This window comes from Pyxicephalus adspersus, chromosome 4 (assembly GCF_032062135.1).
Source record: "Pyxicephalus adspersus chromosome 4, UCB_Pads_2.0, whole genome shotgun sequence".
In the NCBI taxonomy this organism is placed as follows: domain Eukaryota; kingdom Metazoa; phylum Chordata; class Amphibia; order Anura; family Pyxicephalidae; genus Pyxicephalus; species Pyxicephalus adspersus.
The window spans coordinates 16181007-16198678 of NC_092861.1; the positions used below are offsets into that span (position 1 = coordinate 16181007).

Sequence of the window (17672 nt, forward strand, 5' to 3'; positions counted from 1 at the left end):
GGGGTATTTGATATCATGTACTTTCACCTGGAAAAGGATTAAAAGTCCTAGATAGGGCCATGGGTATTATTAATTATAAAAATAATAATAATATTAATAATAAATATTATTATTATTATTATTATTATTATTATTATTATTATTATTAATAATAATAAACTGGGTTTTTATAGTGCCAACATATTAGGCAGCACTGTACTTTATTAGGAGTTGCTAATGATAGACAGATACAGACAGTGTCACAGGAGGAGTAGGGGACCTTGCCCCGAAGAGCTTACAATCTAGGAGGTGGGGGAAGTAACACACAATAGGGGGGGAAATATGTAGTGGTGGGTGTGAGGGTTTCAAAAGACAGAAAAAGATGGGTAGGCAAGTTTTAAAAAATGGGTTTTGAGAATAGGAGTGTTGTTAACTGTTAGGAACATGTCAGGGGGAGATTTGGAATGTGAGGAGGGGAACGTAATGAGTTCAGTTTTATCCAGGCTGAGTTTCAGACATCCATGACGAGATGGTAAGTCAGGGGTGGACAGATAGATTTGAGAGTCATCAGCATACAGATGGATGCATACAGAACCAAAGGAAATGAGGCTACCAAACTGGTCCAAGGACTGACCCTTGGGGAACACCAACATGGTGGAGAGTTGGAGAGGAGGAATTAACATTGAAAGAAACTTGAAAGGAGCGGTCAAACAGGTAGGAAGAAAACCAAAGGAGAGCAGTGTCACTGATAACCAATGGATCGCATGATTTGTATGAGAAGGGGCTGGTCAACAGTGTCAAAAGCAGAGGAACGGTCGAGGAGAAAGAGCAGGGAAGAGTTGCCTTGGGAACTTAGCTCTGATGAGGTCATTGGCCACTTTAGTAAGGGCTGTTCAGTGGAATGGGCAGCTCGAAAGCCAGACTGGAGGGGGTCAAGGAGAGAGTTGGTGCTCAGGTAAAGGGTGAGTACCACTGTCAGGTTTTGTGAGCATGGTATGCACACATAGGAATGAATAATTCCCCTTTTGTCCTGGTGGTCAGTGAACATTCTGCCAAAAAAAAGAAAAGGATGGGAAATCCTGTTACTGTTACTAATACTGTTACAGGGACAAAAGTTAAACAGAAGAGACCTTACCCATTTTATCCATAGCTAAAAAATATAATTGTAGGTTTACATATATCATATTGCAATTTTAGAAGTTGTTTCCAAAATTTTTCTATCTTAATTAAAATATAAGCTGGTGATTCTTCTACCCAAAAATCCTGTTATGGGATGACAACTCTCTGTTCTTGTCTTCCAATTGTGTTCCAACACGGTCAACTATTGTTACCATTGGCCAAGCAATCTAGAATAATGCAATGTAACCATTGGCATACCTGGGAACTTGGTGGCTTTTTCTCTAGTTTTCATTTAGGCTCCATTCTCTGGCTGTCTTTTTGACACTTCATGGTACTTTTTTTTAAATAATATTTTTAGCTCAGGAATTTCTAAGCAAAAACACTAATGCCGGGGTCCAGGAGCTCACATGTCGGGTCTCCGGAGGATGAGAACCAAAGTACCTTATAAGATGCAATTCGTAGTGTCTATTCTCAGCTTTAAATGTTTAAAATGTAGAGAACCATGGGAATAGTATGGTATAGTATGGATTACAAAAAATAGATTCTTGAGATGTTTAGTCAATTTCCAAGGAAAACTTTTAACATGTTGCTCTGTCCCTGGAAATTTAGGATACATGAAAACAATAACAATAAACAATCACCTAGTACCATGTAATAAAACTGGGAAAAGTAAAAACAATGATATGATATAAAATCACACCCCAATATAACATAATATATTGAAATAATACAATTGTAATAAAAATCTGTCAATAAATAGTAATTCTGTCCTGAGCTGCCTGTGCTATCACTGCTATTGTGCTGTTTTCCCAGACCTAGGCCCAGGTCATCACACTAATCTGCGAAGCAAAACTTTACCCTTTGGACCTTTTGCAATTTGCTCTGAACTTCCAAACACAATACCTCAGCTGGTTTTCCTGCCTATATAAATTCAGATCCAAAGCAAAAGTCTCATTCTCTCTCTGGGACACGAGACCAGGAGCCAGTACTGGCGATATAGGAGTTAAAGGGTGCCTGAGAGCTACTACAGCTCACCATGGGCACTAGGACGCTCCTACTCCTTGTGCTGTTCACTAGCAGCTGCACATTTGCCCGTAAGTAACGGATTATTATCAAATCATAAAAGCTGGTGATCTAAAAGTGAGCCCAGTATTATAAATAAATATATATATATATATATATATATATATATATATTTAAAAATACAAACAAAAACCTGTGCTATTTGTTTTATTTTAATCATTCATAAAAGTTTCAACAAGATTGGCTTATTTTTGTTATATGAAAATGTTGTTTTATGGGTGTGTTTTCCCAGGGATCATTAATTAAAGGCTGGTTGAATAGAATTAGTAAACAGCAAGTCTTCTGAATGAATTTATTGAATTTGTTTCTCTAAAATGTATCCTATATCTCTGATTCGGATCAATTTGGTCAATTGGCCCTTTATTGTCTCAAAGGTGGTAATGTGTTGAAACAACAAATCTGTTATGAACAGACGGAATAGGAGGATTTGTTTGCAGCCAGGGTTATAAAATGTTGGGTTATTGAATATTATTATAGGGAATGGAATGGCAATTGCTACCAGTGCTTGCCATAGAAAGCCCGGTCTTAGCTGTAGATGCTTGTTGTAGGAGTTGTATATAATAATAATACCAATTTATATATTAACTTGTAGTTTGATGTTAACTGCTAGATGGATACAGGACTTCTTCTTACCTGAATGTGATACCGGTAGTTATAAATGTAAGGGTGGAATGTAATAAATATATTTTCAATGTGACAGATGTTATGATAATGACAATAATGATAATGTTATATATAATAAGTAGACACCTTCATTGGTAGAGTATCTTTCCTTCTTTTGATATATATATCAATACATATATATATATATATATATATTCCTAAATATGATATTTTTTATATCTTTTGTTATGTAATATATATATTTATGTATTTATTTATGATTTCTGCCAATTGCTGCGGCTACTCATAGGACAGAAGTTGTCCATGGTTGTGGTAGGGTAATTGTTCCTTGCTTCTACTTGCTTCCATGTAGCTTGCCTTGAGAGGTCAACTTGCTCAGTTTTAGCAATTTATTATTTGATGCGTGCTCAATATTCAGCTGGACTGAGGTTACAAATTTACAAATCTCTGTATTTAGAGCACTGTAGACTGGTTTACTGCTTTTAAATCCAATAGTGTGGCTTGGATTAGGATTGGTCACATATTTGCTCTCCTTCTCTACCAATTTGAGGTACTCTAGTTACTTGAAAACTGCATCTCTCAGAATCCAGAGTTCCTACAGAAATAAGTATTATGTATTGAAGCCTGTGCCTTTGTGTACAATTGTAGTGGATGATGTATTCAGGGAGGTAGATTTTTCTGTTTTTGGTTCATGCTGGTTGGATGGACCATTCTTTATATCTCCAGTGAAGGGATTGAAGTGATTTCATGGAGAAAGACCTCTATGAGACCTCCTAGACTGTAAGCTCTTCGGGACAGGGTACGCTCCTTCTGTGTCACTGTCTGTATCTGTCTGTCATTTGTAACCCCTATTTAATGTACAGGGCTCAATATCATGTTGGCGCTATATAAATCCTGTTTATTATTATTAATAATAATAATAATAATAATAAAAATAATATGAATGATCAATGTACCATTTTGGGTGGACTATTTTCCTGTATGTGTATATAGAGGTTTTGTTATCAATAGATCTGTTTGAAAACCAGTAATGTTTGTATGGATTTTATATTTCTTTAGACATTTTAGTATACATTTTGAACTATACTAGCTGGACTTAAGGTTTACTGAATACAGATACATTTCAGAAATGCATATTATGGCAATACAAAGAAAAATGAGTATGTGCAAAGTGTAATTCATAAAGAATTTACTGTACCATTTTCTTTTGATATTATTTTTAACTGATGTCACAATTGTAAATATGATCAATTCTAAAGTCAATTGACTACAAATTCTAAATTCTAAATGCATGAATCCATGCATTTAGTGTGGGAGCTTAATCCAGCAAGAATGTATCAGCCTGAAGAACATATCACTTTGTAATGTCTGAGCATACAAGTCGTTTTTTGGATGTAGCAATAATGCACAGCAACCAACCCGATTTTACTGCCCAGAAATTCTGATTGGTTATTGAGAGTTACTTTGCACAATATCACTGTTGCATTGTCATACTGAATAAGTCATTAAAGAAAATCTCCCCAAAGCAAAATGCTGGCTACGTGGCTCTTATTGTGACCTAATAGCTGCAATACATTCTTACTCATCAGAGCAAACGTACTGATCATAAAAGTTAGAAAAAAGTGTTTATGTGCATACTTGGTCTAGATTAATGACTCAGTAGGGTTTATTTTCCTAAGCACAGGAGACGTTCAATTAGCTAAGTACATAGAGTGAAGTTATTATCACTTTATATATCCAGTCCTGTGCCTTCTACATGGTTGAATATACAAAGTGAACAAATCTTAATATTTTCTAAGATATGAGAACATTAACTTTGGTAAGTGAATGGCATCTGCTCCTTTAGTAAATAATTCCCAATGTATGTGTCCACAAAGTGAGACACTTATCAGAACTAGAGTGGAAGCTTCCATTTTTTTATAACAACAGATTTCCTTTAAATGATCTCTCCTGGTTCAACTTTTTACTTTATTGGGAGGTTCTCACCTAGAATAAATTATTAAAAAAGACTTTATCTGTTTTTTTTACCAATGAAAGCCACATCCTACTGGTAGCTTCTGGAATAAAGATACTGAAGATAAAACTGTAAAAGGAACAACACTTATTGGCACTTAAATGTGGAGTTCATTGATTTTAAAGTATAAAACCAAACCAAATATAAAGCCAAATGAGTTTATTTTAGACCTGGTTGACATTTGTGTAGTTGGGATATTGTCTCTACATTGATGTGGGTTGTGTTATGTGCTGCCCTGCGTCGAGGTAAAGCAGCCGTTCTTTTACCGTGACTGGCAAGGTGCGTTGGGGTGCCAATAAACCACAGAACACCAAAACTTGTTACCAGTGTTATACTTGAAATGCAGCATTCATATATATGAATCCAGCCTTAGGTTTGGCATGGTGAGGAGTTGGAACCCGAGATTGCTGTCTGTGTCTGCATTGGGAAGATTCTCTTTCTTTATTCTAGTGACCATTGCCTCTAGAACTAAGTCAGTAAAGACCCATAATTTTGAGTTGTTACCAGGAAATCTTCCAACAGAGAGACAAGAGAGAATTTATTTTATTCATTTAAAGTGGTGTTTCCCATCTGGGGTTCCTTCAAAGATTGCTAGTGGTAAAATTCTCTCCCACGTACAAAAACTACCAATATAAGAAGGCAATATGTAGGCCCAAAACACATTCCTTAGCTAAGGAACATTTTGGTAATGTACATTTGAGTACACAAGTGTTCCTTACCACTGTAACCTTTACATTAAGGTGTGTTAGGGTGCATTAGTACATTGTGATGCCAATTACTTTTGCATGGTTGAACACAAGTCCAAGAGGGCAATTTTTATATTATTTATCAATGTAAGGGGGTATTTATCCACTGATCACTATTGTAAGGGGGTATTCTTGGACTTATCACCAATGTAGGGCTATATCCCCACTGATCACCAATGGAGGTGGCATGTTTCCACTGATCAAAAATGTAGGTGGTATTTATCCACTGAACACCAACATAAGGGGGTATTTTTCCACTGATTACCAATAAAAAGGGATATGTCTCCCCTGATCACCAATGTAAGGGGGTAGTTTTCCACTGATCACCAATGTAAGGTGGTAGTTTTCTACTGATCACCGATGTAAGGAGGTAGTTTTCCACTGATCACCAAAGTTAGGGGTTAGTTTTCCACTGATCACCAATGTAAGGGGGTATTTTAATAATTATTATTCATGTATAGATCAAGGAACTGTAAAAGTGTTGGTTTTAAGTAACAACTAATATAGGTATACCAAATCCTTTCATTTTTCTTTATTTTACATTGAACAGCTTACTGGTCGTGCTATGTTATCATGTAAGGTGTATAGAAAAGCTTTACAGGGCTTCAGAGAGACCTCATGATTTCTTGAAGGCTTCCTCTAGGGTTTAAAGATTGCTGTAAAAACAATTGATATCTTTCCAATGGAGACAGCAGAATTTTTTTAAATAAGAAACTTACATGACTTTCACAAGTCATGTCCATATAAAAAACAACTTTGTCTTTTGATGAAATTAAAGCATTAGTGTAACCAACATTTTGTCAGATTCTGGACAGATGAGAGCTCCACTTTTCTTCTGGCCTGTGTGGTGCTTTATTTACGTTAGGTCTACATTCAGGTCCTTTTGATTGTTCCTTATACTCCTGTGTTCATCTGTGTAGACAAATTTAAAGTAAGAGAAATACTTTTTAAGATACATGTTATATACTTTTGGATAAATTCTAAATCAGTTTCATTATTATTTTTGCAGAAGATGATGGGCCAGACAGCCAGAGCACAAGCTGTTCAAGTAAGACCAATATTCAATAATAGTCCAATATGCTAAATGTTGTGTTGTTATCAAAGTGGAAACAATCAATTGCCCATTGGGGTAAAAGCGACCTCTTGTATACTGAAGGGATTATAAGGGTTTGGGTGATTTACAGGATTGCGACACACAGAGACAGAATTGCTGTAGGTTCTTAGTATGGACTATGTCACCTAACAACTGGTCAGGATGGTAAACACCAGATGTGACCGCTGACTTCATTACGGTCCTATCAGCATGGATAATTATTTATTGCCGCTAATCTTTACAAGGATCATGAAATGTGTACTGTGTGCTTAACCTTTGTAACCAAGGCTGGAGGCCATCCCTGATACCTGGAACAGAGGATACATGTTGTTCTGTAGAGCACACAGGAGGAAAAGAACTGAGCTCTTATAAAGATGACCAATGTCTAAACTAAGCCAACACTGCTCTCTAGTGCTTATAAAGCCATGAAACAGCTAAAATACTTTGTATAGTATCAGGAAATATTTAAAAAGGAAAAAAAGGGGCATCAATTCACAAAATAAACCTCATCCTCATTTTCCTTCTGATTTACCAATCACATGTGATATTTGAATCTGTCCCATCCAATATATGTGCATTCATTCAGAAACCATTCAACTATATAATTGTTGGTAGATCTAAAGGAAATTGTACAAAATTCAAAATGTAAGGTTTGTGATGAGTTTAACGCACTTTTACTTAGTCTTTTAGTCTCCCATTTTTTAAGCCAGTGCCACAGATTGCAACACTCACCATGTATTGAAAATCCCTGGCTGACCCTGATTAAAAACAAAATCCAATCAATGCTGCTTACCCCAGTGCAATCACATAAAACTGTCGGAATATAAATATTTTGGCTGTTTTGTCAAGCAAATGAGTTGTGTAAATCCTATTTGGCCTGTCATGTGATCCAGATCCTTGCCACACCGCATAGACAGGTAACTGACGTGATCTCTCCCCACTGGGGTTAGGCAATGCAGTTTAATCATGATCCCACCCAAAGCCAGAGGATTGGACAATAAAAGAGGCTTACCATGCTAAATTTTACTCTGCTCATTTCCTCCTGTTAGAAAGATCCAAGTATTAGGCTGGCACTACTTTTGTTTTTTTAACTGGTTTACTGGGAGTAAGTTCACTGAGTGTGATGTGTATAAAGATTTAGTTTATACTAATATATTTAAACATATTTTTATGAAATAAACACATGGGTAAGTAAATTACATAATAAATGTAAAATAGTAAGGTACTAAAAAAAAGAAAATAATCACCTAGCATTGTATATAAATTAAAGTTTTGAATACCCTTTCCAATATACGGGATTGTCTTCTTGCATATAATTGGATAACTTAAGTGACCTTTACGTTATTTATTGCTTTTATTAAATCAATTTCACTGTCTTAGGGGTTGCTTGTAGTTGTAAGTAGGCCTATGGATGGATGACACATGGCCATAGCATAGGGCAACAAATGGTATTCTTCTTCTAATGTATTTTAGTGTTTAGGACTTTCTATAAAATGTTATGTACTTTATTTGTATGTCTATAGAGAAAGAAAATAAAAAATATATATGGGTAGGCCCATGTTTGGCTCACAGGAATTTGCAATATAAAGGGTGGTGTAAAAATGGCTGAGGGCACCATGAGTCTGATTTGGGGTTATAGGGATAATCTTTGGAAAAACATGATAAACATGTCACTAGCTAAGCATAGCTTAAGGGTTTCACCTTACCGATAATAGCAATATCACTTATCCCCACTGCGTGGTGGTACAAAGGCCTTGTATGGTTAGTCCTTGGTTTATTAATTGTTGCCTATCCACATAACACTAAACTGTTCATTTCAGGAGATGCAACAAAATTCAAACATCTTAGGAAATACACATATAATTATGAGGCTGAAACCTCCAGTGGTGTGACGGGTACAGCCGACTCACAAAGTGGATCCAAATTCAACTGCAAGGTAAGTTAGCAAGACCTGATCACTCACTCACTCAGATATAAATGTATTTTATAGCACTAATCGGAGTGTGAACCTATTTACTTTTTGTCTTAGGTGGAACTGGAAGTCCCTCAGCCATGCAACTTCATCCTGAGGATAAAACAGTGCACCCTGCGAGAGGTGTACGGAGTGAACTCAGAGGGCAAAGCACTCTTCAAGAAGTCCAAGAACTCTGAGGACTTCTCCAATGCTATGTCCAAGTAAGTTGGGTCTGTTGAATAATGGATCAGTATATCAGAATTTTAGCTTACAACATCTCTAAAAAGCAGATATCCAATTATAAATGTTTACTAGAGTAACTGTGGGACATGGTCAGTGGGACAAGGTAGGTAGAAGGAGGGGATGGATGCCTCAGATGGTATTGCTGCTTGGGGCACCATGATCTCTAAACCCAACCTAAACCCTTCTTTATCTAGGACAGTGACCTTTTTGAATTTATCGGGGTATCCTCCAGGAACAATTACCCCAATAACTGAAGTTTATTCTTAAAGACAGATGACTAGGACCAAAGGGGAATGGAACTGGTTTTCCCAAGGGATGATTTCCCCTCACCATATGTTTCAGGAAAAAAACTTTGTATAGTATGAAAAAGGAGGAATCTACCCCCACTTTTTTTCTGCCTAATCCCAGTCTCTAACGTTATCTCTTCCTTACCCCCCCCCCCTTTTTTTCATTCTTTTCTCTCTCTTTCTACCCCCCTTCCCCCCTCCCTATCTTTATTCCTCCATCTCTCATCTCCTATTTTCTGCCATTCTACTCTCTTTCCCTCTCTCTTTCTATCCCTCTCTCCCTCTTTTTTCCCTCCTTTCTGATAAATCCCCCAACCTAATCTTTGTCTTTATCACTCACTAACTTGCTGCAGAGGCCCCTGCTGACTGAGGACTGTCCGGGGCTCTTGTGCAGTTGCACACACTGCTCCTCAAAATGTTTGTCCCTGATGCTATTCACAACTAAAAGATAGATATACCTATTTATTATTGTAGCAATTACCTAATATCATTTATTCTATGACTTTTTCATTTGTACATATTTTTCTATTCATTATAAAAAAATTTACAGAATATCCGCTAGGGGGAGCTGTAGTTATATCAGGGCAATTGCTTTTTCTTTTTAATTAGCCATTGGATAAAATATTAACAATGCAGGAAGTTCCATTTTTTTAATGTAATGTTCCTGTCTACAGGTATGAAGTGAGCTTCAGTGTTCTGGATGGGAAGCAGGTTGTTTTATATCCAAACGGCGATGAGCCTGTTAATGTATTAAATATGAAGAGAGGTATTATCTCATCACTTCTTATTCCAGATGAGAACCAGGAGAGCAATAGCATGGTAAGTTTACGTGTTACTTCATTATATTAATTGCTGTGTAGGTGATATAATTCCCATAACCAACCTTGGTTTAGAGCCACCAATGTCCTAAATCAGACTGCAATAGGAGCCAATAATTGTATTATAATTATAATTTTATGTCTTTGCTATTTGTATTTTCAGGATACTGTGTATGGCAAATGTACCAGTGAGGTCAGTTTATCTGGAAAGAAAGGGGACACAGATATTAAAGTGACAAGAAACCTGAAGACATGTGATCAGTTCGAACCATTCAGAGACTATGTCAGCCCCATCGCTCTCTTTAAAGGACTGGTAAGTTGGTCACTTTCTCTTTTAATTATGGGAAATTTAATAAGTATTTGAATATCAGTGACCCCAGGAATTAATGGAAGTAATGAAAGCTCTACCTTAACCTATTGTTAAAGGACAGACTTACCTCTTAGGGGTAGCTATGTGTGCTGTTATTTTGTATTCTTTCCCTGTCAATTCAGGAAATTCTTTGATTCTGGAAGAAAGTTAAACTATGAGTTAACTTTTTTTCCTTTTTTATAAAATCCAGCTAGCACCTTTGTTATACAACAGTTTATAGGTGTTATCAGACAGACCTTATACTACTATTGCCTACTGGTGAGTGATACCTTTTAATGTATCTGGATAAAAAATGTCATTATTACATAAAAGCCATTAGGTAGATTTTACATTCTTCAGCTGGTAATTTAGTGGAGTTTTGATCTGATTAGTGAATGACAGAATTACCCATTTTATACATTTTTGTCTAACAATTTGTCTTCCCAGAATGCTCCATTGTCCACCTTGCTCAGCAGCAGCCAGTCGTGTCAGTACAGCTTGGATCCTAAACGAAAGCACATTACAGATGCATCGTGCATGGAGACTCATCTGTTCCTTCCATTTTCTCACAAGTTAGTGTTATGTTAAATGCTTTATGTTGTTATGTCATTATTTTTGGTATTATGATTTTATTGTCTTCAGGATCACATACAGTACGCACTGTGTCTAGTTGTCTTTCCTGGTTTCTTTAGAGCAGCCATTCTCAACCAGAATTCCATGAAAGCCTAGGGTTCCCCAAGAGGTTCCTAAGGGGTTCTTGAGCTTTGGCTGATGGATTTCCCATAGTTCCCTATAGTTTTATGGTTGATGCCACTTGGAACAGCCATGAGAATACCAATCATTATTTTAATTGGGTGGCATTCTGACTAAAGTTTGAGGGTCTTGACTTGGAGGAGTCCTATTAAAGGACATTTGTTTAGTCCGAGCATGGATGAAGTTGGGAGGAATTTGGGTTTGGTGGAATTTTGAAATAACTTTAAAGCCAAAGTCAAAGCCAAAAACAGTGTACAGGGAGCACTGCCTGCCTGCTCCATGATCCGCTTCTTCATCCAGACATGGATGTAGCATACCAATGAGCCTTTCTCGTTTGTATGGTTAGCTGGGAACCCTTGCTTGTGATCGAAGATGGGTGTTCGTATATAGGTCGTTACCACTTTTGATGCTTATATAGTTATATTTATTTATTGCTTTGCTTTATGTGTTTTAGAAATCAGTATGGCATGATGGCTAAAGTGACACAGACATTAAAACTGGAAGATGTGTCAAAGACCAACAACAGAGAATTTACAGGTAACAATATGTCCTTAATATTTTTTCTGTATTACACACAGAGTGAATAATACATTTGTCAGATCCACCTATCTTTCCTTCTGATATCCTCATTCTCTGGGTGAAGGGGTAGATTTAAACATAATGGAGCCCTTGGCAAATATTAAGTGATTCCATCTCTCTGCAACTATTCCATTATGGAGGTTCTGGAGAAGGTTGGGTCTTTGGCCAATTGTCCCTATGTTGGTGTCAGGTCAGAGAAGAAGACCAATATATCTTTTGATAGAATACAATTCTCCATCACATCCTGTATTTTTTTATGGTTTTTGGGTCTTAAGCACTGCAATACAACAACCAAAGACATAAACAACTAATTCTATTATGCTTGGAAAAAAAAAGTAATACCTTGTGTACATGTTGTGTTCCCAGACTCAGCACAGACAAAGGCCTTAGCTCTGGAGTCTTCAATGTACCAGTCCAATAATGAAGATGCAGTCATGGATAATCTCTTGGAGCTGCAGAAACTGTCAACTACTGGGCAGAACCAGCAAAGAGCCAACCGCTTCCACAAACTGGTAACTGCGCTACGATCCCTCAAGAATGAGACTCTAGGTCCACTCGTGCCAAGACTTATGCAGCTGTCAAGGTATATAAAAATAAACAAGTTTAAATTTCAGTGACTTTTCTTCAGAGTAAATTTCAAGCTAAAACAAAAATCTTATATGACTCCTCTTTGTAGTGGCATGGTAAAGCCCAAGACCTCTTAGATGTAAGCTCATGACTGCCACCTGCTGGTGGAATTTTACAATGATTGGGAGTTGCAAGCTCTTTATTTCCATCTCCTGATTAAATCTGGTATTACATTATGACCACACCACTTGAAATAATCTAAAAAAGAATCAGAAAAGTTACCAAAATTTTAAACAAGAATAAGATAAAGCCAAACCACTGTTAAGGAATACATAGAGGATTTCCAAGCAAATAGACATTTTCAATTTGCAGATAAAATTTCAATTAAATACATTTTGTTACAATAGACTGAAACATGGTTGGATCCCTTGTTGCTAGTTGCACTGCTTTAATAAAGTAGCTAAAGGAAAGCACCAGAGCCAAAATTTGACCAGATCAGATTTTATTTAAACTTGTATCAAAAAAAATAATGCATGCCAATTTTGCCAAATCTAGGTCAGCGATGCATACAGGATTAATAGCAGAGAATCAGAACATCATCCGGGCAAGCTGTATTGTTTAGGACCAGATCAGAAATGGTAGTTTACATAATCTCCCAGTACCAGCCATCTTTAATAAAGATGTACTGGGCTAGTATATTAAGATGAGACCTGAGAGTTATAGATTTGATTGCTCGAGATTCTTTTTGTCAGCTTAGAAGATTTCAAAAGGGTAACCATTCCCTCTATACTTTCTGGGACCTTAATGAGAATACCCACTGCTATAAGAGATCCAGTGCTCCATAATTTTTAGCATAGCAGTATCACTAATCACCACAAGATGTCAGCATTGGAGTATCTTTAACTGACAATGTTGCTTTGCAGTCTAGAAAAGCAAAACTTGATAGTTTACTATGTATATTATTATTATTATTAATATTATTACTACTAATAAAATGTTTTATATTAGCATATTTATTAAGTTGTTTTTATATATATATTTTTTTTTAATTCTAGCCCCATTACACTGCAAGCGCTGACCCAGTGCGGTACTCCAGAATGCTTCGGAGCTATCCTGCAAGTTATGCGAACAAGCCAGGTATCTCCATTGCTAACTGATGCCATTACCTATGCGCTTGGCTTTCTACCATCACCATGCACCAAACGTGTGCGTGAGATTCTGAACATGGCACAGTACCAGCAAAGCAGAGCCTCATTCTATGCCCTGAGTCACACAGTAAACAAGTAAGTACATTATAAGTAACAAGAAATACATGGTAAAAAATTATTTAACAAACATGGCTGTTTATGTATTTATTATAGTATTTTAGGATATTGCTTGCTAGTGGTGAACATGCAAAACACCCAACAGACACAAATATCCTGGTGCTATACATAAAGCAATGTAAAGACTTCAGTGTTATAAAGTTTAAAATATAAATTGTATAAATAAATATAAATATATATATATATATATATATATATGTCACAAATAAGTAGGTTGCAGCTTTATTGTATACTAATCATATACCACAAAGCATCTATAAAATTTCTCAGTGGAAGTTATAGAGTGCTCATATTAAATTGTTTGTAGACCTCCTTGTAAAAGTATATACAGTATATAGCTCCCCAACGGAGTGTATATAAAGTCAGCAAGTAAGTTGTATATAGACTCCTTGGTGTAGTTTATATGGAGTCTATTGGTGGATTTAGAGCTTTTTGTTAGGAGAGTACATAGTGCTTCCAAATGGAATATATTTAACAATCTTGAAATGCACAATATATAATATATAACGGAGTGTGCTGAGTATAATGTGCTTGTGTAGAATGGAGTGTAAAGCTCCGAAAATATACAAAAATCTAACAGAGTGTATATCTAGATGACAAGAATATCACAAATAGAGCTTTATAATCATTTAAAATTTTTATAATGTTTTTATTTTCTTAGCTTCTACAAAGATGCAAACACCATTACCCCTGAGCTTAGGGATGTGGCTGACTTCATGTCCTCTCTCATTGGCGACCAATGCAATGGAGACCAAGATAAGACGTTCCTGACCCTCAAGGTAATCTATTTGTTGGGTTCTCACATATAATGTCTGTCTTCTATAATTGTGTTATGGCTGGACATCCATTACATGTGTTCTTTTTCCATAGGCTGTTGGTATTATGGGAAGTGTTTTAGAACAAGCCAACCCAGAAATCAGGTCTTCGGTTCTGAAATGTGTTAGTCTGGCCCCATCACCAAATGTCCAGAAGGCAGCTATCCAGGCACTTCGTAAAATGACAGTCACAGATGAAGTAAGTTGACCTAATGACAAACGGGAAGGCTCAGCACTGATCTACAGTTCACCATAGGTATTACTTTGTCCACAATTTTATCCATAAATTTGTCCTTTTTTATTCAGGTTCGCAGTTCACTTGTCCAGGTTTTCCAGGACAATAACTCCCCAGTCCAAAAGAGACTGGCAGCCTACCTCACCGTCATGAAGGACCCCTCACAGTCCGACCTCCGCAAAATCCTTCGAGTGCTCAATAAGGATAACAGCCAAGTCAAGAACTTTGCTGCCTCTCACATTGCTAACATTCTAAACTCTGAGGCTCCAGAGACCCAAGTGTAAGTAAAACACATAATGGAAAGACTTTTAATAAATAATCTGTTCAGTTGATCTGGAAATTACAAACTTAACATGTATTAAACTTTTATCAACATTTTAACTTATGTATAGTAAATCAAATGTTGATATAAATTTTCCATATTACATTTTAGGCTCAAAGCCAAACTCGAAGAGTCCATTAAGTCAAACGGTGCACCATCCGTTGTCAGTGACTTCACAAAATTGTCACACAACTACCAATATTCCAAGAACCTGGACCTTCCTGGGCTGAAAGACAATGTAGGCGCCACGATAGACGGAAACGTAATTTATGATAGCACTGGTTACATGCCTCGGGAAGTCATGCTGAAGGAGACTCTAAATGTATTTGGAGAGTCTGTGGACATATTTGAGGTACTTACTTTTTAAATTACAATTATCCATGTGCAAGAATCATGCCTAAACAGCAGTAAGCCATAGTAATATTAATACTCATGCCATGAGCTCTTGGGGGCTACCATTGCTGGCCTGTTTCCCCTAAACACTAGCTGCTATACATGAGTGTTGGGAAAGAAATTCTATGTGCTTGAAGCCAAATCATTATTATGAAAGTTGGCCAATTAGCATTTTCTTAATAAGGAACCAGCAAAAGCAGCCCACATTGTCTACATGGGAGGAAATGGTACCATAAATATCAATGTTTTATAATGTTATTTGTGCTATGGGTGCAAAATGTGTTCCTAAAAAGCAGAGTGTCAAAAACCCTTTGCATCCAATAATACCCTCAATGAAACTTTTTTAAGTTCCAGTTTCCATGATGTCTCTGGTTTTAATACTGGGCGTTACTGGCTTAGAACACATACACAGCTGGGTTGGTTATAATAAAACTCATACAGCAGGGTTGGTAAAAATAAAACTCATAAAGTTTGTTGCCCAAATTGTCTATAAAATCAAACAAGGAATAATGTGATTGGATACTGGGTACACCAATCTTTCTTGGATTATATGCAGCACAGGAAGTTTTACAAGTAATGCTTAACTTAAACAATATTGAAACAAAGTTTTTACAAGTTCTAATTTTTGTTTTAATATAGATTGGCATTGAAGGAAAAGATTTTGAACCAACTCTGGATGCTCTCTTTGGAAAAGGAGGATTTTTCCCTGATTCCGCTACAAAAGCTCTGTACTGGGCAGATGGCAAAGTTCCTGACAAAGTCAGCGAGATTCTCTACAAGTGGTTTGGTGTTTCCAGACAGGACAGGCAAACTGAGGTATAGTCATTCATTGTGTTTAGCATTTATTTGCATCTTTCAATGGCTTGTGTAAGAAATATAATTTATAACATTAGGTTTAATAAATGTACGATGTAAAACACTTTTATAATACTAAATGGTTGTAGTAAACAGATTGTAAGTGATTTTACAGAAAAGACAGCAGTTAGATTATATAAACACCTTAGGATCACAATAATAAAATATTGTGGATGAAATGTATATGATCTCCCCTGCAAATGGTGTATGTATATTCATAGCTTCCTTTTACTACTATCCCATATTTGGGGGAAGCTGCCCGTTCTTGTGTTTGTTGGGTTTCATTTTCTTTGATTCTTTCCTTGAAAGAAGGGTGATGATTTAACTAAAACCAGCTATAATGTAAACCCTTGTAAATATATTAAGAAAGCTCAATGTACAATACATACATGGTCATTTTGCACACTACAAGTTGCTATGATAACTGTCATAAAAGAAATGTGAGAAGCTATATTACTCCGATACATACTCAGTTCCTGCAGATAGAACTGGTGGAGCTGGGTATGGGTTTACACTGATAGGACCATCCATGGTGCCAACTTCAAAAGACTTATAGGAGCAATGATACAGCAATTCACTGCAGAAGGAAAATTGTTACATAGTTACATAGTAGGTCAGGTTGAAAAAAGACCATCAAGTTCAACCACTAGGGAAATAAACATATCCCATATATAAAACCTTATGGTCCAGAGCAAGGCAAAAACCCTGATACAATTTGCTTCAACAGGGGAAAAAAATTCCTCCTGATTCCATGAGGCAATCGGATGTTCCCTGGATCAACGGTCTCTGTTTTTCTTTACTTTAAAGCTTTAATACCCAGTTATATTCTGTGCTTCTAGAAATCATCCAGCTTTTACCTAAAGCAATCTATAATAGTTGCTGAAACTACATCCTGAGGGAGCCGATTCCACATTTTCACAAGTGTTGTCACACTAAGGATATGCCTATCCAATTAGTCTAGCCTTCCTGGTCCAGAAAGTCTACATTACATATTTAGTTTTATACATTGTTGTTCATAGAAAATCAGAATCATTCTTTATATCTAACCATATTCTGGGTATTTGCATTTTAGGATCTTAAAAAGGCCATCCTCTTTAACGCTGAGAAGCTGATCAAGGAAATCAGATCAAGCAATGCACCGGAGGCCAATGCCTACTTGGAAATTCTCGGTAAAGAACTGGGCTATGTTAAAATGAGCGACTTCAAGATCCTGGGGGATATGCTGCTTAAGAGCTTCCACTCCATCAACAATTTACCAGCAAAGGTATTTCTGATTCTTTGTTTTACTGATTAATGTCAGACCTAGACTGGTATACCATCAATGGAAATATCCTAAATCAGCTATTGCTGTTTCCATAGCATAATTACCTTGTGTATAGTCCTCTAACAAAGTTAAGACGACCTTTGTAAAGAATATCAATCTTACAAGAGAATAATAGGGGGGTTATAAAAAAAAAATTAGGATTATCTTAGTTTTAAATTGATGAATTCTATGGAATTAAAATGATTACATTTGATT

General features: G+C 36.4%; 1 protein-coding gene across 1 annotated transcript in view; it reads left to right on the plus strand.

The window, feature by feature from the left end:
- Positions 1-2054: 2054 nt before the first annotated feature.
- APOB (apolipoprotein B) overlaps positions 2055-17672 on the plus strand; it is a 34418-nt gene continuing 18800 nt past the window's right edge. Inside the window, exons 1-16 of the mRNA XM_072407486.1 lie at positions 2055-2192; positions 6575-6613; positions 8479-8594; positions 8688-8833; positions 9817-9961; positions 10124-10273; positions 10757-10881; positions 11517-11599; positions 12008-12224; positions 13264-13491; positions 14195-14312; positions 14404-14547; positions 14655-14863; positions 15017-15257; positions 15938-16114; positions 17226-17417. Of these exons, the coding sequence (XP_072263587.1) occupies positions 2135-2192; positions 6575-6613; positions 8479-8594; positions 8688-8833; positions 9817-9961; positions 10124-10273; positions 10757-10881; positions 11517-11599; positions 12008-12224; positions 13264-13491; positions 14195-14312; positions 14404-14547; positions 14655-14863; positions 15017-15257; positions 15938-16114; positions 17226-17417 (2388 nt within the window). The 5' untranslated portion in view covers positions 2055-2134. The remainder of the gene's footprint in view (positions 2193-6574; positions 6614-8478; positions 8595-8687; positions 8834-9816; positions 9962-10123; positions 10274-10756; positions 10882-11516; positions 11600-12007; positions 12225-13263; positions 13492-14194; positions 14313-14403; positions 14548-14654; positions 14864-15016; positions 15258-15937; positions 16115-17225; positions 17418-17672) is intronic.